Source organism: Aethalodelphis obliquidens, unplaced genomic scaffold (assembly GCF_003676395.1).
Source record: "Aethalodelphis obliquidens isolate GAN/ISIS:26980383/991018 unplaced genomic scaffold, ASM367639v1 scaffold36, whole genome shotgun sequence".
NCBI lineage: Eukaryota > Metazoa > Chordata > Mammalia > Artiodactyla > Delphinidae > Aethalodelphis > Aethalodelphis obliquidens.
In genome coordinates this window covers 5,648,134-5,668,642 of record NW_020837980.1, presented here as the reverse complement: position 1 = coordinate 5,668,642, position 20,509 = coordinate 5,648,134, and the positions used below count along the sequence as shown (strand labels likewise).

Genomic DNA, 20,509 nt, shown 5'->3' with positions numbered 1-20,509 from the left:
TTAGAGGGAAAAATCCCCTAATTTTTTTTTTAACATCTTAATTGGAGTATAATTGCTTTACAATGGTGTGTTAGTTTCCGCTGTATAACAAAGTGAATCAGCCATACATATACATATATCCCCATATCTCCTCCCTCTTGCCTCTCCCTCCCACCCTGCCTATCCCACCCCTATAGGTGGACACAAAGCACCGAGCTGATCTCCCTGTGCTATGCGGCTGCTTCCCACTAGCTATCTGTTTTACATTTGGTAGTGTATATGTGTCCATGCCACTCTCTCACTTTGTCCCAGCTTACCCTTTTCACGCCCTGTGTCCTCAAGTCCATTCTCTACGTCTGTGTCTTTATTCCTGTCCTGCAGCTAAGTTTTTCAGAAACTTTTTTTTTTAAGGTTCCATATATATGTGTTAGCATACGGTATTTGTTTTTCTCTGACTTACTTCACTCTGTATGATAGACTCTAGGTCCATCCACCTCACTACAAATAACTCAATTTCATTTCTTTTTATGGCTGAATAATATTCCACTGCATACATGTGACACATCTTCTTTATCCATTCATCCTATGATGGACACTTAGGTTGCTTCCATGTGCTGGCTATTGTAAATAGGGCTAGTGAACGTTGTGGTACACGACTCTTTTTGAATTGTGATTTTCTCAGGGTATATGCCCAGTAGTGGGATTGCTGGGTCATATGGTAGTTCTATTTGTAGTTTTTTTGAGGAACCTCTAAACTGATCTCCATAGTGGCTGTATCAATTTACATTCCCACCAACAGTGCAAGAGGGTTCCCTTCTCTCCACACCCTCTCCAGCATTTATTGTTTGTAGATTTTTTGATGATGGCCATTCTGACCGGTGTGAGGTGATACCTCATTGTAGTTTTGATTTGCATTTCTCTAATGATTAGTGATGTTGAGCATCCTTTCATGTGTTTGTTGGCACTCTGTATATCTTCTTTGGAGAAATGTCTATTTAGGTCTTCTGCCCATTTTTGGATTGGGTTGTTTGTTTTTTGATATTGAGCTGCATGAGCTGCTTATATATTTTGGAGATTAATCCTTTGTCAGTTGCTTCATTTGCAACTATTTTCTCCCATTCTGAGGGTTGCCTTTTTGTCTTGTTTATGGTTTTTTTTGCGGTGCAAAAGATTTTAAGCTTCATTAGGTCCCATTTGTTTATTTTTGTTTTTATTTCCATTTCTCTAGGAGGTGGGTCAGAAAGGATCTTGCTGTGATTTATGTCATAGAGTGTTCTGCTTATGTTTCCCTCTAAGAGTTCTATAGTGTCTGGCCTTACATTTAGGTCTTTAATCCATTTTGAGTTAATTTTTGTGTATGGTGTTAGGGAGTGTTCTAATTTCATTCTTTTACATATAGCTGCCCAGTTTTCCCAGCACCACTTATTGAAGAGGCTGTCTTTTCTCCATTGTATATTCTTGCCCCCTTTATCAAAAATAAGGTGACCATAGGTGCATGGGTTTATCTCTGGGCTTTCTATCCTGTTCCATTGATCTATATTTCTGTTTTTGTGCCAGTACCATACTGTCTTGATTACTGTGGCTTTGTAGTATAGTCTGAAGTCATGGAGCCTGATTCCTCCAGCTCCGTTTTTTTCCCTCAAGACTGCTTTGGCTATTCAGGGTCTTTTCTGTCTCCATACAAATTATAAGATGATTTGTTCTAGTTCCGTAAAAAATGCCGTTGGTAATTTGATAGGGAATGCATTGAATCTGTAGATTGCTTTGGGTAGTATAGTCATTTTCACAGCATTGATTCTTCCAATCCAAGAACATGGTATATCTCTCCATCTGTTTGTATCATCTTTAATTTCTTTCATCAGTGTCTTATGGTTTTCTGCATACAGGTCTTTTGTCTCCTTTGGTAGGTTTATTCCTAGGTATTTTATTCTTTTTGTTGCAATGGTAAATGGGAGTGTTTCCTTAATTTCTCTTTCAGATTTTGCATCATTAGTGTATAGGAATGCAAGAGATTTCTGTGCATTAATTTTGTATCCTGCTACTTTACCAAATTCATTGATTAGCTCTAGTAGTTTTCTGGCGGTATCTTTAGGATTCTCTATGTATAGTATCGTGTCATTTGCAAGCAGTGACAGTTTTACTTCTTCTTTTCCAGTTTGGATTCCTTTTGTTTCTTTTTCTTCCCTGATTGCTGTGACTAAAACTTCCAAAGCTCTGTTGAATAATATTGGTGAGAGTGGACAACCTTGTCTTGTTCCTGATCTTAATAGAAATGGTTTCAGTTTTTCACCATTGAGTATGATGTTAGCTGTGGGTTTGTCATATATGGCCTTTATTATGTTGAGGTAAGTTCCCTGTATGCCTGCTTTCTGGAGGGTTTTTATCAAGAGTATGTGTTGAATTTTGTCGAAAGCTTTTTCTGCATCTATTGAGATGATCATATGGTTTTTTCCTTCAGTGTGTTAATATGGTTTATCATATTGATTGATTTGCATATATTAAAGAATCCTTGCATTCTGGGATAAACCCCACTTGATCATGGTATATGATCCTTTTAATGTGCTGTTGGATTCTGTTTGCTAGTATTTTGTTGAGGATTTTGGCATCTATGTTCATCAGTGATATTGGCCTGGAGTTTTCTTTTTTTGTGGCATCTTTGTCTGGTTTTGGTATCAGGGTGATGGTGGCCTCGTGGAATGAGTTTGGGAGTGTTCCTCCCTCTGCTATATTTTGGAAGAGTTTGAGAAGGATAGGTGTTAGCTCTTCTCTAAATGTTTGATAGAATTTGCCTGTGAAGCCATCTGGTGCTGGGGTTTTGTTTGTTGGAAGATTTTTAATCACAGTTTCAATTTCAGTGCTTGTGATTGGTCTGTTTAAATTTTCTATTTCTTCCTGGTTCAGTCTCGGAAAGTTGTGCTTTTCTAAGAATTTGTCCATTTCTTCCAGGCTATCCATTTTATTGGCATATAGTTGCTTGTAGTAATCTCTCATGATCCTTTGTATTTCTGCAATATCAGTTGTTACTTCTCCTTTTTCATTTCTAATTCTATTGATTTGAGTCTTCTCCCTTTTTTTCTTGATGAGTCTGGCTAATGGTTTATCAATTTTGTTTATCTTCTCAAAGAACCAGCTTTTAGTTTTATTGATCTTTGCTATCATTTCCTTCGTTTCTTTTCATTTATTTCTGATCTGATCTTTATGATTTCTTTCCTTCTGCTAACTTTGGGATTTTTTTGGTTCTTCTTTCTCTAATTGCTTTAGGTGTAAGGTTAGGTTTTTTATTTGAGTTGTTTCTTGTTTCTTGAGGTAGGATTGTTTTGCTATAAAGTTCCCTCTTAGAACTGCTTTTGCTGCATCCCACAGGTTTTGGGTTGTCATGTTTTTATTGTCATTTGTTTCTAGATATTTTTTGATTTCCTCTTTGATTTCTTCAGTAATTATTTAGTAGTGTATTGTTTAGCCTCCATGTATTTGTATTTTTTACAGATTTTTTCCTGTAATTGATATCTAGTCTCATAGCATTGTGGTCGGAAAAGATACTTGATATGATTTCAGTTTTCTTAAATTTACCAAGCCTTGATTTGTGATCCAAGATATGATCTAGCTTTGAGAATGTTCCATGAGCACTTGAGAAGAAAGTGGAATCTGCTGGTTTTGGATGGATTATTGTATAAATATCAATTAAGTCCATCTTGTTTAATGTATCATTTAAAGCTTGTATTTCCTTATTTATTTTCTGTCTGGATGATCTGTCCATTGGTGAAAGTGGGGTGTTAAAGTCCCCTACTATGAATGTGTTACTGTCGATTTCCCCTTTTATGGCTGTTAGCATTTGCCTTATGTATTGAGGTGCTTCCTATGTTGGGTACATAAATATTTACAATTGTTATCTCTTCTTCTTGGATTGATCCCTTGATCATTATGTAGTGTCATTCTTTGTCTCTTGTAATAGTCTTTATTTTAATGTCTGTTTTGTCTGATATGAGAATTGGTACTCCAGCTCTCTTTTGATTTGCATTTGCATGGAATATCTGCTTTCCATCCCCTCACTTTCAGTCTGTATGTGTCCCTAGGTCTGAAGTGGGTCTCTTGTAGATAGCATATGTACGGGTCTTGTTTTTGTATCCATTCAGCCAGTCTATGTCTTTTGGTTGGAGCATTTAATCCATTTACATTTAAGGTAGCTATCGATATGTATGTTCCTATTACCATTTTCTTAATTGTTTTGGGTTTGTTATTGTAAGGCTTTTCCTTCTCTTGTGTTTCCTGCCTAGAGAAGTTCCTTTAGCATTTGTTGTAGAGCTGGTTTGGTGGTGCTGAATCATGTTAGCTTTTGCTTATCTGTAAAGGTTTTGATTTCTCCGTCGAATCTGAATGAGGTCCTTGCTGGGTACAGTAATCTTAGTTGTAGGTTTTTCCCTTTCATCACTTTAAATATGTCCTGCCAGTCCCTTCTGGCTTGCAGAGTTTCTGCTGAAAGGTCAGCTGTTAACCTTATGGGGATTCCCTTGTGTGTTAATTGTTGCTTTTCCCTTGCTGCTTTTAGTATTTTTTCTTTATATTTAATTTTTGATAGTTTGATTAATATGTGTCTTGGCGTTTTTCTCCTTGGATTTATCCTGTATGGTACTCTGCGCTTCCTGGTTTTGATTGACTATTTCTTTACCCATATTAGGGACGTTTTCAACTATAATCTCTTCAGATATTTTCTCAGTCCCTTTTTTTTTCTCTTCTTCTTCTGGGACCCCTATATTTCAAATGTTGGTGCATTTAATGTTATCCCAGAGGTCTCTGAGATTGTCCTCAATTCTTTTCTTTCTTTTTTCTTTATTCTGCTCTGTGGTAGTTATTTCCACTATTTTATCTTCCAGGTCACTTATCCATTCTTCTGCCTCAGTTATTCTGCTATTGATTCCTTTTAAAGAATTTTTAATTTCATTTATTGTGTTGTTCATCATTGTTTCTTTGCTCTTTAGTTCTTCTAGGTCTTTGTTAAACGTTTCTTGTATTTTCTCCATTCTATTTCCAAGATTTTGGATCATCTTTACTATCATTATTCTGAATTCTTTTTCAGGTAGACTGCCTATTTCCTCTTCATTTGTTTGGTCTGGTGAGTTTTTACCTTGCTCCTTCATCTGCTGTGTATTTCTCTGTCTTCTCATTTTGCTTAACTTACTGTGTTTGGGGTCTCTGTTTCACAGGCTGCATGTTCGTAGTTCCCATTGTTTTTGATGTCTGCTCCCAGTGGGTAAGGTTGGTTCAGTGGGTTGTGTAGGCTTCCTGCTGGAGGGGACTGGTGCCTGTGTTCTGGTGGATGAGGCTGGATCTTTTCTTTCTGGTGGGCAGGCCCATGTCTGATGGTGTGTTTTGGGGTGTCTGTGAACTTATTATGATTTTAGGCAGCCTCTCTGCTAATGGGTGGGGTTGTGTTCCTGTCTTGGTAGTCGTTTGGCATGGGGTGTCCAGCACTGTTGTTTGCTGGCTGTTGAGTGGAGCTGGGTCTTCGTGTTGAGATGGAGATCTCTGGGAGAGCTTTTGCTGCTTGGTATTACATGGGGCCGTGAGGTCTCTGGTGGACCAGTGTCCTGAACTCGGCTCTCCCACCTCAGAGGCTCAGGCCTGACACCCGGCCAGAGCACCAAGACCCTGTCAGCCACACGGTCTCTCTTCAGAAGACAGGGCTGGGCCTTGAGAGAGACAGAAGACTTGGAAGTGTGTGGGTGGTATCTGCAGTCAAAAGTCCTCAGTTCCAGTGCTGACTTTCCTGCTAACCAGGTCTTTGGCTTCTGTTTCTTTATCTGCTAGCGTTGGAGGGTCTCCTGCAGAGGCAGGGGGTGGCTGTGGTTCACCATCAAAAATCCCCTAATTGGTAAATATTTATACTGAAAGAAAAAAATAATGTATGGTAGCCAAGGCATGTGCTACATTTATAGAAAGAGGCTGCTCTTACATAGGATACACCTAGATAATCTCATATCCTTACCAAAAGAAGTCTTTGCTATGTGAATTGTAGTTTAATCACAGATTTTTAGTTTGCAATAAGAATGACTTGAGGAGGACTGAGGGTGTTCAGCCACATTTTAAAAGAAAAGCCAGGAGGGTGATTTGAGCATGGAGTGAAAGCCCTAAAGTTTGAAAGGAAATGAAGAGAATGGGTCAGTCTGCTAGTGTAGCTATTTTTCCCTGTGATTAGGAACCCAAGGAAGTACATGCACTTCAGGAAACGGGGATAGTGCCTAAATAAATTGCCCAGGATGAATCGTAAAGATTCAAGCTGAAAAAATTGATAGTGAAGTAATCTATTTTATAATAATACAACTTGTTAAGGAACAAAATTCAACTGAGTAAATTTTAAAGATCTTGTTGGCTTTATTCAGCGATTCATGAATCCAGCAGCATCCCCTTGACTTTTGTAGGTGGAAGGGAGCAGGAACAGCGAAGTCTTACTTGGCATTTGCTGATCGGTTAAAGCAGGGTCATTTCCTTACATGGAGCAAAGAGAGGTGTTGGGGCCCAGCCAGGTAACTTGTGCTGAGCAGGAAGTGCTGACTGGTTGACCTAGGCCTTCCTTTTCTGGGAGAGCCAAGCAGAGAAAATTTAGTTATTTTCAGGCTTGCTAACATGGGGCTTAGCATGAGTGACTCCATCTTGTGCCCAGTCTGCTTACTTTAACAGACTGCACATTTTATAACCTTTTATAGTATCACAGGGTGAGAATACCACTCACTAACTGAAACAAAAATCACAAAGCTGAATTTATTGCTTATTTAAGTAAGTGAGCTTTGCTGGTCAAGGACATTCTCTTTGAGTGGATCATATGGAGGGTTTTTAGGATGCTTAGGAGCTCAGGGGTTGGGCTTTCAGAGGCAGGAGTGAGTTGACGGCAGCTGTGTGTGGTTGTGAAGGCGAGACTGTTGTTGACTGGTTGGCACTCAGAAGTGTGTTCCTGGTGTGAGTCCCTACCTGACTAGCTGACTCGCAGAAGCCAAGAGCTATCTCAGATTGGTTGACTTGCAGAAGTGCGTTCACTCATTTTTTTACTGGAATATTTTTTGAAGTGTTTCATTTATTGCTTCGTGGAGTGGCTCACAATCTCACTCCTCTCTGGTTGTCAGAAATGACTGAAAACCAGTGTTTAGACATCCTTTGACCAAATCTATCCTTAGGATATACAAAGCATTTCTGGGGGGAAATGTATTATGTTTTTTTGTTGTTTTTGCTATAATATTGTTACTATTAATCAACGTGGTTTAAGTAGTGTAGCCACGAAGTCTACTATAATTTGTTTTAATTACACCTTTTGTCAATTCTGTTCATCAAAGTTAGTCAGCTTGTTCACATATAGAATAATAATTAACTGGCTTGACCAATGTTCTATATTAGACTAATAGTAGAAATTAAAATGGAAATAGTGCTTTGTTTACGAAGCTCTTTAACCAAATCTCATCTAAAATCATTGCAACCCTGTAAGGTAGGCATTGTCATTGTCATTTTACAGAGGAGAAAACTGACTTGCCTAAGTTTAAGGCAGTTAAGTGATTGCCTAAGGTCAAGGTCACTTAGGCAAGTGTGTCAAGGCCAAGATTTCAACTGGGGCTTAAAGTTGTTAGATTTTACTATTAACTTACTTAATGGTATTTATTATGTCTTATTCTCAATATTCGGTGTCTTCTTCAGAAGCAAGTTCAAAAATTACTTTCTTCCAGAATGTTTTCTCTGATTAACATTTACAGATGTTTACATCCTGAAACCATTTTATAAATATAAGAATAGAGTTCTAAACACAGGTGTATGAAATTTTAGCCACAAATAGACCACTTAATTGTCTTATTTATTTTTTGTTACTCTGTGGCTTGTGTTTTGTTTGTTTGTTGGATTGATTTTTGGCCTTTTATTATTATATTACAGTTCCACACCAGCATCTTGCAAGTTTCAATCCCTTCATTATTGCCAGCATCTAAAGGCTTGGAAACTTCTGAAAAAGCGAAATTACCTCCTAAGCCAGAGACTTCATTTGAGGAGAAGTATATGTCATTTATGATCTAACACTACGATATAAATACCCAGAAAAGTAGATCCACCAAAAGCAGGGCTGCACTGCATTTATTTTCAGACATAATCTTTTACCCAGAGAAGCAAGAAACAGCAAGACTTGTACCAGGGAACCCCATGCAGTTCTGTATTATTAAAATAGAAGGTGTGAAGTAGGAAGTAACTGGAGATGAGGCTGGGGAGGTGTGCTGATTAGGTTAGAGAGGGATTTTAGGGAACTTGGATTTTATATCCTAGGTCATAGGTGGCCATCAAAGGATTGCAAGCAGAATAGAGGCAGTCATGTATGTGCCTGAGGCTGTTTGGAAGACGCTGTGTAGGAGACAGGAGAGGGATACAGTAGTTCCTCTGTAGGCAAATAGAATTTGGGGGGACCATCTTCCCAAATTAATTGCCTAATCTTACAATTAGATCAAGTAAAATTAAATAGAATATCAAAAAATAGAGAAATAACTGTCCTTGCATAGTTTTTTGTTTTTGACAATTCTGTTCAGTTGGAATATGTATGGTCTTTTTTTTTTTTCATGAAGCTCATAAATACCTTTTTTCTTTAATATTTTAGTGATGGAAAACTAATCCTTGGTTCTGCTGTTGAAACTCAACTATGCGATAGTCTTTCGTAAGTTCTGTTTTATCAAATGTAAAAAAATATGATTGATGCTTGGGAAAGAGGAAGCTTCTGTTACACTAACAATGACTAGTATTAAAAGCAAATGACTCTGAGGCATGAATGAACTAATGCAGCCGTAATGATCGGGTCGGGGGGCGTGGAGTGGGGTTTGGAAAGTAACACATCAACACTGGCTCTTTTACCATTATCTCGTGCCAGGTTTCTGCCATCGTAGCCTTTCTTCATCAGTTTTCATTTGAAGTTCAGTGCTTTTAATTTCATTTTTGTACTGACTTATATTCTGGATATAAGTGTATCAGAAAAGCATCGCAGAGAATGATGCGATGGCTGGCAAGGCTGCCATGGTTTTTTGCCCTTTCAACTTAATAAGCTGACCTAATAGCTAAGTTTATCCAAGTTAATGTCTGTATTACATTAGAAAATCTATTTTCAGAGCAGTACTCCAAGACGAGATCTTTTCTTTGCTCTCCATTATCTTTTACTGTATTTGGTAGTCGACATTTCTAGCAGCTTATTTACACATAAATACATGAGAAATGCCTTGTAAAGGTTTTGTTGGTGTAGTATATTATTCTGTGTCTTAGAGCAAAGATGTTACTTTTTTCCCTCTGTTTTTAAACTGTTCACATACTCCTGCCTCCAGTTTTTGAGTAACACCAGCTCCGTATAATTGAATGCTACTTATGTGAAAGAGAAAGGCTGTCCAGATGTTCGCACTGTCACTTGGCCTTTACTAGGATTGTAAGTGAGTTATTATAGGCAACAATAGGGCTTCCTCTATGATGCTTGATTAGAACTGTAAAATGAAGTGCTTTGCCAGACTCAGAAAATTGATTCCTTTGTAAATTGGAAAGTAAAACGTCTGTCCTGTATTTTCATTAGGAGGATTATATATAAAAAGTACACGAATATTTTAAAAGTCCTTGGTGTGAATGTGTATTTGCAACGGATACGCCACTAGTCCATGGAAAACACTGGTTTATTTTCAAATATTTACATCACAGGATAGTCCTAAGTGTTTTTCCAGCTATTCTGACATGTGCGGAACATTTAGAGTTATTGGCAGGGCCGTTAACCACCCCTGCTTTTAAAAGAACTGAACATTATAATTTAGTTAAGCACATAAGTGACTGCCTAAATCCAGATTTTCTTTTATTTCCAGGTTTCCACTCACATACAATCTTAGTTTCTTTCCCAGGCATTCTACTTAGAAACAGGGACACCAGAGCCACTTATTATTAATGATAATTGTTATTATTGTTATTTTTAGAACTTCAAGTCTGCAAAAGTCTAGCAGCCTGGGCAATCTGAAGAAAGAGTCATCAGACGGGGTTGGTCCTGTGTTTTTTTCTGTCTGTTACCCTGAGAAGAAAACATTTAGGAATCTTCATCTTTTCCTGTTTGTGGTTTCAATAATGGAAAAGTATTAGATACCATAGTTAATGATAAATATTAAGAAATATGAATATAAAAGATTGAAAGTAAAGCCCAAGTGGAGACTTTAATAAAACATTGTAGGAAATAAATGAAGGTGAGATTTTGTACCTTAGGAATAGATGTAAATTGATTTTAATTTGTTGAATTATATATATGTGAGAAATTCTGACTAGATAAAAGATTCCTATAACAATCTTAAATACTGTTGTTGTTTTGAACAGGAAAAGGAGTCTATTCTGAAGCCTTCAGAGGTAATTTTTATGTCCAGATTACAATGTAAAAATGTTTGGGAGTTCTAATATACGTAGTAGACTTCTTAATACATAATACATAAGACTGCTTAATACGTAATACGTAAGACTGCTTAAATGTCTCCAATAAACCAAAACTCTCAGAATCTGCAAAACATGCCAAATGAATGAAGCCCAACACAAAAGATCACATATGACATGAATCCATCTATGTGAAATCCTAGAATAAGTAAATCCGTAGAGATAGAACACAGACTGATGGTTGCCAGAGGTTGGCAAGAGAGGAGTGGGGAGAAACTGCTTAGTGAGTAAGTTTTACTTTAGAATGATGGAAATGTTTTGGAACTAGATAGAGGTGTTGGTTACACAACACTGTGAATGTGATAAATGCCACAGAATTACTTTAAAATAGTTACTTTTGGGGCTTCCCTGGTGGCACAGTGGTTGGGAATCTGCCTGCTAATGCGGGGGACGCTGGTTCGAGCCTTGGTCTGGGAAGATCCCACATGCCGTGGAGCAACTAGGCCTGTGAGCCACAACTACTGAGCCTGCACGTCTGGAGCCTGTGCTCCGCAATAAGAGAGGCCGCGATAGTGAGAGGCCCGCCCACTGCGATGAAGAGTGGCCCCCGCTTGCCACAACTAGAGAAAGCCCTCGCACAGAAACGAAGACCCAACACAGCCAAAAATAAATAAATAAACAAATGTGGGGTTTAAAAAAAAAAAAGGGAAAAAGAATATTAAAATAGTTACTTTTATGTTATATGACTTTCACCTCAGTAAGTTATTGAAAAAAACAAAGCCCCAAACTCTCATTCACGCTATTGGATGATCATAATGACCACACCCAGCCTTCCTTAGACTTCACAGAAAGCCCTTCTTAGAAAGATCACCAGCTGTTTATTTTATATAGCCACTGTCCATCTACAGCTAACATTCTGGTATTTTTAAACGCATCATCGGCATGGGCTCTGGTTCTTCTTTCGTCTGATTTTCGGTCATTAACCTTGCACAGGTCACAGTCCGGTAGACATACTATCCCCAGATGCAGTCCCTTGACTGTTGGCTCTTAGTGCCTTGAGTCGCGATATAGATATAACTGACAAAACACAGAGAGTGGGCACAGCTGTAATTCAAGCCGTTGTTCTTTTTGTCTTGCTGATTCAATGAGTGGTGTGAAATGATTTTGGCATCAGCATTAAGACATAGATAACAGTACCACTACATTGTGGCATTTGTACATTGTTAGTTACTATGAATGGTAGATATATAGAGGAAAATAACCACCTTAAAAGCCCGTATCCCCTCACCCTTCTCTCCACTTCTGCAAAAAAGAAAGGACAAGAGATGTTCAAGAAATGGGAACATGCAAACAAAAGAATCCTTGGATAGTACTAAAACAATATAAGAGACCATGTTACTATAACTGCCAATTCAAATAACCAAAAAGCTCAAAAATAAGCTACAGGCATACCTCGGAGATATTGCAGGTGCAGGTCCAGGCCACCATAATAATGCAAATATTGCAATAAAATAAATGTTGCAATAAAGTGAGTCACACAAAGTTTTTGGTTTCCCAGTGCATATAAAATTTATGTTTACACTATACTGTAGTCTGTGACATCTGCGGTAGCAGTATGTGTAAAAAAAGGCAATGTACTTACCTTCATTAAAAAGTGCTTTATTGCTGAAAAATGCTAACTCTCATCTGAGCCTTAAGCGAGTTGTAATCTTTTTGCAATAGTAACATCAAAAGTCATGTCACAGATCTCCATATAATAATAATGAAAAAGTTTGAAATATTGTGAGAATTACCAAAATGTGACATAGGGACACAAAATGAGCAAAAGCTCTTGGAAAAATGGCACCAGTGCAGGGTTGCCACAGACTTTCAGTTTGTAAAAACACAATATCTACGAGGCACAATAAAGCGAGGTGCAATAAAATGAGGTATGCCTGTATTTAAAAATCACAATTGAAGTTCTTGAAAACGATCCTGAGATATTGTAAAGATCTGAAGTGGCTTCTGAATCCATCAAGAAAAATTTAATTTTAGTGGGTTTAGTTAAGCGTATCTGAACGTATCACAGTCTTTGAAACTGGTGATCCATGTTTGGTAACTCACAGGCAAGATGTGAATAGAACCCAGAATCCTGTTTCAAAAAATACGTATTTTAAACAGTTGCTGATTTTGCTTTCATTTTATTATTAATTCTTTGAGAGGAATATTTAAAATAACTGGAGTAGAAACTCTTTATACTGCTTGTATAGAAGCTTGGGACTAATGCCTACTTTACAGAATAATTACATTATATTGGGCTTCTACCGATGTAGTTATAAAGACTGAGAACTATATCATAGCCAAATCTTTGTCATAAATGATAGAAAAGTAGGAAATCTGCTAGTTACATAATATTTTATCTCCATGTCTATGAGGCAAATAAAATTAAAATAAAATTTGAGAATGTCTAAATCTGTCCTAAATATTTAAAGCCCTAAATACATAGATTAAGATCCGTGATGAACATGTCTTTGTTGTTGTTCCTTAAGTAGCTTTCAGAACTGACCTTTTTTAACTTCTAACAAGGCATGTGACATTCGTAATCAATTTGTTAGTTCAGTTATTCTTTTAAATAAGATCACGTGTGTAACATATTTAGTACTGTGCCGGGCATGTCCTAATAATGATGCACATTCGTGCTGTGTCACATTTATTATCACTTTTCTTTCAGGCTAAAGCTCTGGTAGAAAGTAGCCCATTTGGGAGCCTCCCTCACAAAGCTCCGGGACATGATGCCTCTGTGGATGACAATCCCTTTGGCACTCGAAAAACCAGATCTTCCTTTGGTCGTGGCTTTTTTAAAATCAAAAGTAACAAGAGGACAGCAAGTGCGCCAAACTTGGGTATGTGTGGCCAAAATGCCTTTGCCTTAATTCTTCCAGAATGAGGAAAAGATCTATCTTTTCCCTTATTCATCTATTTGTACATTTCTCTTTCTCAGAAATGACGGTGAATGACTTGGGGGAAAAGTTAGCAAAAAATGCTTCCATGGGCTTAATTCAGAGGTAAAGATAGTGTGGACTTTCTCACCCTGCTCTCTGTTCTGGGTGTAAACTTAGAGGAAAGACCAAAAACCGTGATTCTCTCTGATGTCATTACAAGCAGTTTCCCATCTGTTCCGAAAGAGGATAAAATTAACCCCATATTGACACTGCTAATGGAGTCTGTGTGTAGCGTCGGAAGCACAGTGCGGTGCCCGCCCTCCCTCCCACTGTGTGTATTTTATGAGTAGGAGTTTGATCTGTGTCTCATTTTGTCACTCCCCTGTGTTCTCTCCATTGGGCTGCGTGTGATTGTGTGCGTTGTTGGGATTTCTGAAGACCGTAAGCGAAGCGCCAGTGCGCCCACCTTAGGTACCGTACACCCCGCATGCCTCCTTCGCCGGCGCCTCGCTCCCCACCGCGCTAACCCCTGCTCTTGGGCGTCTGTCATCTCTAGAACGTGAGCTGGCAGCATCAGAAAACGGAGTCCTCTACTCCAGAGTGTTCCTTCCACCTTCCGCTCAAAAGGACTCTCTATAGAGCCTTTGCTTCCGAGCCTAAACGCTGCTGTAACCCATGCTAATGGCACCTTGCGAGCAGCTCTGCGAGGACCTAGATGTGCCCAGCGGCCATCCGAGTGCAGGGCAGGAGTGCCCTGGTGTCATAAATCCAGCTCCTTCACCCCGAAGCACATATCACATCACACTAACTCTCAGGGCCTTGCGACTCCTTCTCCATGGTAACGTTTCCCCAGCCTCCAGAAAGAAATGTTTTTAGCCAAACAGGTCTGTGGAAGACATTGAAGACGTTCATTTTAGACTGACTTCTCTTAGGGGAACATTCTTCTGACGCATTATTGCTTTGAAGATGCGGGTGACATTTAGTGACAGCAGAGGTAACTTGATGCGATATCTGAGGAGTCACCCCCAAAGCGATTTTAGGAGAGGGGAAGCTCAGTTTTCCTCTTTAAAGGGCAGAATACAGTAGGGGAAAAATCCTCAAAATAAAAATAAAAACAGGATGCTTTTAAAATAAAGCTGGGCTGGGCAGCATTTTCAGGGACACCTGTAACCGTCATGGCTGTAGGGTTTGAATGGAAATGTTCTTTTGGGTTTTCCCAATAGGTCCTATTACCTTGTATAGATATCCACAGAGGTATTCATGTAGATCAGCAAAGGTGACTTCTCTCTCTCTCTGTACCCTTAAATGTCCAGAATGAACACAGGGTGAACAAAAATGATCTCTTCAGACAACTATTTTCAAATGTTTTTGCATCTTTCTTAGAAGAAACACATTGTCAACGCTAAGAGGCAAATGCTGCTTACCATAACCTGTAATCACAGCTCTGCTTCATAGAAAAGTCAGCCTCTGCAACTTTTAGATCTTGCTGAAACACTGTCCCTGTGGTTTTTGTACAACTTTTACTTTGCTGTATAAAAGTGCACATTCTCCCATTGAGGAAACAGCATTCCTTGTGTTTGCTAGTGTGGGATCGTCTGTTAAAAGACAGCTAAAAGAACTAGGATAGTTGATGCTAGGAGGTCTGAGAGTAGCAGACTTGGATGTTATTGTTTTATGGCAGAATCAACTGGCATTGATTTATATCAAATGAAAAATTTATGAAGACCCAGTTCATTCTTCTCTCAGTGTCTAAAACATTACATTATAAATAGGAATACATTTCTTATATAAAGAATTGCCAGGACTTGGTAAACAATTCGATGTAAATGCCAAAGGAAAGGAGGGAATGAAAAGAAAATGACAAAGAGTTTGGACTGGAATAACAGGGAGAAAATGAACTAGTATTAATGCAATATGAAATACAAAAATGTAAGAGAAGACTCTCAGGAAAATTGGATGGATTTGTTGAGTCCAAGATATCCCTGGCACATCAAATTGGGAATATCCACAGACATTCAGATACTGAAGCTGGGGAGAGAGATGATTAGGCTCAGAGATTCTGATACCAGCTGCTTATAAATGAGCAAAGCCATCATTTCGTGCTGAGCATAGAGTGCGTGAGCTTGTCAAAAGATCCTGCAGAGGGAGCCCAGGACAGAATCTTGGAGTGGAAGAAGAAGAGAAAACAGTGGTACAGCAAAGAAACTTTCAGATGACAGATCCAGAAGCATGTCATGTCAGGAAGCTAAAGGAGATGACAGTTTTGGAGGAGGTAGTCAACAGTACCAAGTGCTGTAGCAAGATTGAGTATAATCTCATTACGAATTCAGATCAGTCAAGGAAAGAATATGGTAATCCTATCCCACCTTTGAATCTCGAAGAAGTTGTAATTTGTAAGTTAATGAACTTGGTACACAGTAGAGTGGGCTGTAGAGCAGAACATAGATTTGTGTTCCATTTTTAATATTTGCAGGGTGTTCTTTGTAAGTCACTGGTTTATAGACCAACAGAAGAAGAATTCTTAACAGTTGCTTAAACCAAGGAGGTTAACATCTAGTCATGTTCATTCCATATTTTAAAATTCACCAAGTTTGTATCCTGTTCTTGGAATAGCTGAAACAGAGAAGGAGACACCTGAGCACTTAGATCTGGCTGGTGTGTCGTCTCAGCCGAAAGATCCACAGGGGAGCAGTCCCTTCCAGATATCGCCACCATCGCCGGATTCCAAAAAGAAATCTAGGGGTATCATGAGACTCTTTGGAAAGTAAGTAACAGAGCTTTGTCTTATATGTGGCTCAAATGTAGGAGTAAATGGAAAATCGGCTGAAAATAGTTACGAAATTGTAAGGCTTTTGTGATCCTTTTATGGATGGAGATTGGGATACATTAACTCATTGAATCTCAGTTAAAGTTTAAATCCAAATGTCTATTCTAACCATATGTAAGCGTCAGTTTAAAACGTTCTGATTAAAGTCGAAGGCTTCCTCGGGTCTAATGTGCTGTGTCTTCTTTTCAGACTTAGGAGAAGTCAATCAACTACATTTAACCCAGATGACATGTCTGAGCCTGAATTCAAAAGAGGAGGGACAAGGGCAACTGCAGGACCCCGATTGGGTTGGTCTCGAGATTTGGGACAATCTAACAGGTAAGAACATTCAAACAAATGGTCTCTTTTGCATCTCTACCCAAGCATCAAGGTCTCGTGAACACCTGCGGTGTTAGTATTGACCCTGGGTTAGACAGTCAAATCCATTGCTTACTGCTGTGCCTTGTGGAAGGCTCCATCATCTTTAGAGCAGTGCAATTCGGCTGTGGTTGGTGAAAAACTGTCCAGAAGATGAGGGCTCTGTGAGCTAGGTGAGGACCCAGAGCTAAAGTATCAGCAGCATCTGTACTAAAATGGCTCTTAAATTTTACATAGAAAACAGTTATTAGTACTCTAAAGCATAGCTCTGGAAAGATGGGATAGCATAGTGGTTAAGAATAGGTTCTACAGACTTGTGGTTGCCAAGGGGGAGGGGAAGCGGGGGAGGGATGGATTGGGAGTTTGGGATTAGCAGATGCAAACCATTATATGTAGGATGGATAAACAACAAGGTCCTACTGTGTAGCACAGGGAACTATATTCAACAGCTTGTAATAAAGCAGAATGGAAACGAATATGAAAAAGTAATATATAGATAGATATATATGTATACCTGAATTACTTTGCTGTACACTGGAAATTAACACAACACTGACTCAGCTGTACTTTCCTTTAAAAAAAAAAGAATAGGTTCTAGAGACAGACTGCTTGGACATGATTTCTGGCTTCACCGCTTCCTACAAGCTGAGTGACCTTGAGTCATTACTTCCATGCTCTGCGCCTCTGTTTCCCATAGTATGAATTAGTACTTACCCCAAAAGATGATTGTGATGATTAAATGAGTTAACGTGTGTTAAGTATCTGGCAAATGATAACTGTTCAGTAAACATTGGTAATTGATACAGTCTGTGAAAACACTTAAAAGACATATATTCTATCCGAATTCTTTAATTTATCAGGACTGTGTAATGTTTTTATCTATTAAGACTCTAAGAACTTTTCCTACACCCTTATCACAGTTTAGGGCTGTTTTGGAACTGCTATGTTGATTTGCTCAACATAAAAGAGGGTGGAGTTGACAAATATATAGCACAAATCATTGATACTAAATCTTTTAAGATGATAATGGGCTAGAAACGTTTTACACATGGTCCTTCCCACCCAGGCAGAATGCTGGGCGCAAGTTTCATCAAGGAGGAAACTCTCTTTGGCCTTCTTCAAATACCAAACAGTCTCATTTGCCATATGTTCTCTTTGTACACAGGAGAGGACTTGCTTGTGTTGTTTAAAAAAAAAAATTTTGTTCATCGCCACATTTTTTTTCCAAACAGGAACACTACTTGTAAAAACAGTAAAAGAAACTAACACAACATTGTAAGTCAACTATACTTTGATAGAAAAAAATTAATTAATTAAAAAAATAGTAAAAGAAAGCAGAAATTTGCTTTGATTGTACTTTCTCATACTCAGTGATGGCATATTGCCCTCTTCTCATTGAATACCATCTGGAGAGAAACCGTAATTCTACTAAAGTTAATTCAAGTTAGACTTGAGTTTCTTTCAGTCTGGCCTAGTGTTTTCTGATTGTAAATTCAATCTCTAAACAACATTAGCTGAAAGTAGTATAATAACTTGAGCTGTTGGTTTAACTCAGTCTTCTTCTATAAAACATGTTAAATCATGATGAATCTTTAGTGGTTTTGTTTGACATGAAGACTGTGGTCTTACAAGGGAGCTTTCATCTCCAGTATCACTTACTCCACCAAATATGTACTAAAAATTAGGCTTCCCATAGTCAAATGTGTATCACCAGGGAATCTCCATGTCTATTGAATATGCAGTTGTTCAGCCCTGATGGTAACTTAGCGGATTGGCTTTTAATTGTTTTTCATGCGATTGTTCATTTTCCTGTAGTGACTTGGATATGCCATTTGCCAAGTGGACCAAGGAACAGGTTTGCAATTGGCTTGTGGAACAGGGCTTGGGGTCCTACCTGAACTCTGGCAAGCGCTGGATTGCATCTGGCCAAACACTTTTGCAGGCTTCTCAACAAGATCTAGAGAAGGTGAATGCTTCTCTATTTTGTTTGCACAATGGAGAGAGAGAGAGAGAGAGGAATATGAATGTAGATTTGTTTTATATTCCAAAAAGGGGAGTGGGTAGAGCCAGTAAGTATTCTAGAAAAAGTCTGAGTTTCCTGCTTCATGATTATTTTATCTCACGGACTTAAAGGGAGGACCTGGTCTTAATGATTCCCTATGAAACACTTAAGCCACTGGGCACTTTAATGAAAAAATAATTATATAGACATAATAATAAAGTTTCAGTTCATATTTCTCAAAACCATTCTGTGGTTTTATCATTGGTCCGTCTTCTCAGTGTAATATATGTAATTCAATTTCACTTTGCAAAAGGGAAAAAAAGAGCCCTACACTTAATGTCCAGCTATTTAACATTTCTTCCCATTTAGTACAGAATAGGGGTAGAATTTCTGTTATGCATGCTACAGTTCCTATCTTGCAAAGGAAGGAGCCTAGTGGGGAATATCTAACGTACTACTAAAACAACTGCGGTGGTCTTTCTAGGGGCCTTTTGTTCAGCAACATTTTACAGCCTGGGTTAGTATTCTGATTTAATGTAATTATTGGGTCTTCAATGCTGGCTTGATTTTCGAGGAATTTGCATCCTTTGCCAGTGGCATCCAGCCCATGTTGACAGAGTTGTAATGCCAGTGTTTCTTTTTATTAATTCAGGAACTTGGAATCAAGCATTTACTTCATCGAAAGAAACTCCAGCTGGCACTGCAAGCCCTGGGATCCGAAGAAGAAACCAATCATGGAAAGCTGGATTTCAACTGGGTCACTAGTAAGAGGTTTTAAATTCACGAATGAGTGAATGAATGAATTATATACACACACACACACACACACACACACACACACACACACACACACATATAGCTGCTTTTTCTTTTTTGTTGTTTTGCTTTGGTTTTTTGAATAGATCTTTATTGGAGTATAATTGCTTCACATACTGTGTTAGTTTCTGTTGCACAACAAAGTGAATCAGCCATATGCATACACATGTCCCCATATCCCCTCCCTCTTGAGCCTCCCTCCCGTCCTCCCTACCCCACCCCTCTAGGTCATCGCAAAGCCCCAAGCCGATCTCCCTGTGCTATGCTGCTGCTTTCCACCAGCCAACTATTTTACATTCGGTAGTGTGTGTATGTCAATGCTACTCTCACTTCGCCCCAGCTTCCCCCTCCCACCCTATGTCCTCAAGTCCACTCTCTATGTCTACCTCTTTATTCCTGCCCTGCAACTAGGTTCATCAGTACCATTTCTTTTTTTTTTTTAGATTCCATATATATGTGTTAGCAGACAGTATTTGTTTTTCTCTTTCTGACTTACTTCACTCTGTATGACAGACTCTAGGTCCATCCACCTCACTACAAATAACTCAATTTCATTTCCTTTTATGGCTGAGTAATATTCCATTGTATATATGTGCCACATCTTCTTTATCCATTCATCTGTGGATGGACACTTAGGTTGCTTCCATGTCCTGGCTATTGTAAATAGAGCTGCAGTGAACATTGTGGTACATGGCTCTTTTTGAAGTATGTTTTTCTCTTTTTCATCACAAGAATGGGTGTTCTGTGGGTCATTAATGACACTCATTTCTATCCTTAGGATGGTTGGATGATATTGGTCTCCCCCAATACAAGACCCAGTTTGATGAAGGACGGGTAGATGGTCGAATGCTTCATTACATGACTGTTGTAAGTAACTCACTCCTGGGGTTTGGGGGGGATAAAACTGTTTTTCTCTGAAAAACACAGAAATAGGGTAAGCAAAATACAGTGTTTTCACAGTGATTCCGCTGGAGTTTGAAGGGGTTGTTTTAACTTGAGGAGAGGGGCAGGCATATTTTTCTAAGTTGAAGTTGTAGGATTTGGTGATTGCAATAGCCTTGGGAATTTTGAAATCCTGATTTAAGCTATGTGAAACCTAACTGAAACTAAGTTATCCAAACAGTTGATTTTGTATATATTCAGTAACATAGACATTGAAGTGGACACTTTCAATGGGTGAAGTTTATGCTATGTGAATTATATGTCATCAAAATG

At 38.6% G+C, this 20,509-nt stretch overlaps 1 protein-coding gene across 10 annotated transcripts in view; it reads left to right on the top strand.

The window, feature by feature from the left end:
* The window catches only part of PPFIBP1 (PPFIB scaffold protein 1), a 178,026-nt gene that overhangs the window by 148,702 nt on the left and 8,815 nt on the right, over nucleotides 1-20,509 (top strand). For 6 of the 10 annotated variants that reach the window (XM_027129373.1, XM_027129371.1, XM_027129368.1 and 3 more), the window contains 11 exons: nucleotides 7,888-8,003; nucleotides 8,594-8,650; nucleotides 9,933-9,993; nucleotides 10,321-10,350; nucleotides 13,082-13,253; nucleotides 13,731-13,763; nucleotides 15,906-16,056; nucleotides 16,309-16,437; nucleotides 18,292-18,442; nucleotides 19,131-19,242; nucleotides 20,073-20,161. In XM_027129373.1, coding sequence (XP_026985174.1) covers nucleotides 7,888-8,003; nucleotides 8,594-8,650; nucleotides 9,933-9,993; nucleotides 10,321-10,350; nucleotides 13,082-13,253; nucleotides 13,731-13,763; nucleotides 15,906-16,056; nucleotides 16,309-16,437; nucleotides 18,292-18,442; nucleotides 19,131-19,242; nucleotides 20,073-20,161 — 1,101 coding nt within the window. The remainder of the gene's footprint in view (nucleotides 1-7,887; nucleotides 8,004-8,593; nucleotides 8,651-9,932; nucleotides 9,994-10,320; nucleotides 10,351-13,081; nucleotides 13,254-13,730; nucleotides 13,764-15,905; nucleotides 16,057-16,308; nucleotides 16,438-18,291; nucleotides 18,443-19,130; nucleotides 19,243-20,072; nucleotides 20,162-20,509) is intronic. The other 4 variants (XM_027129376.1, XM_027129375.1, XM_027129374.1 and 1 more) reach the window with 2 other exon arrangements.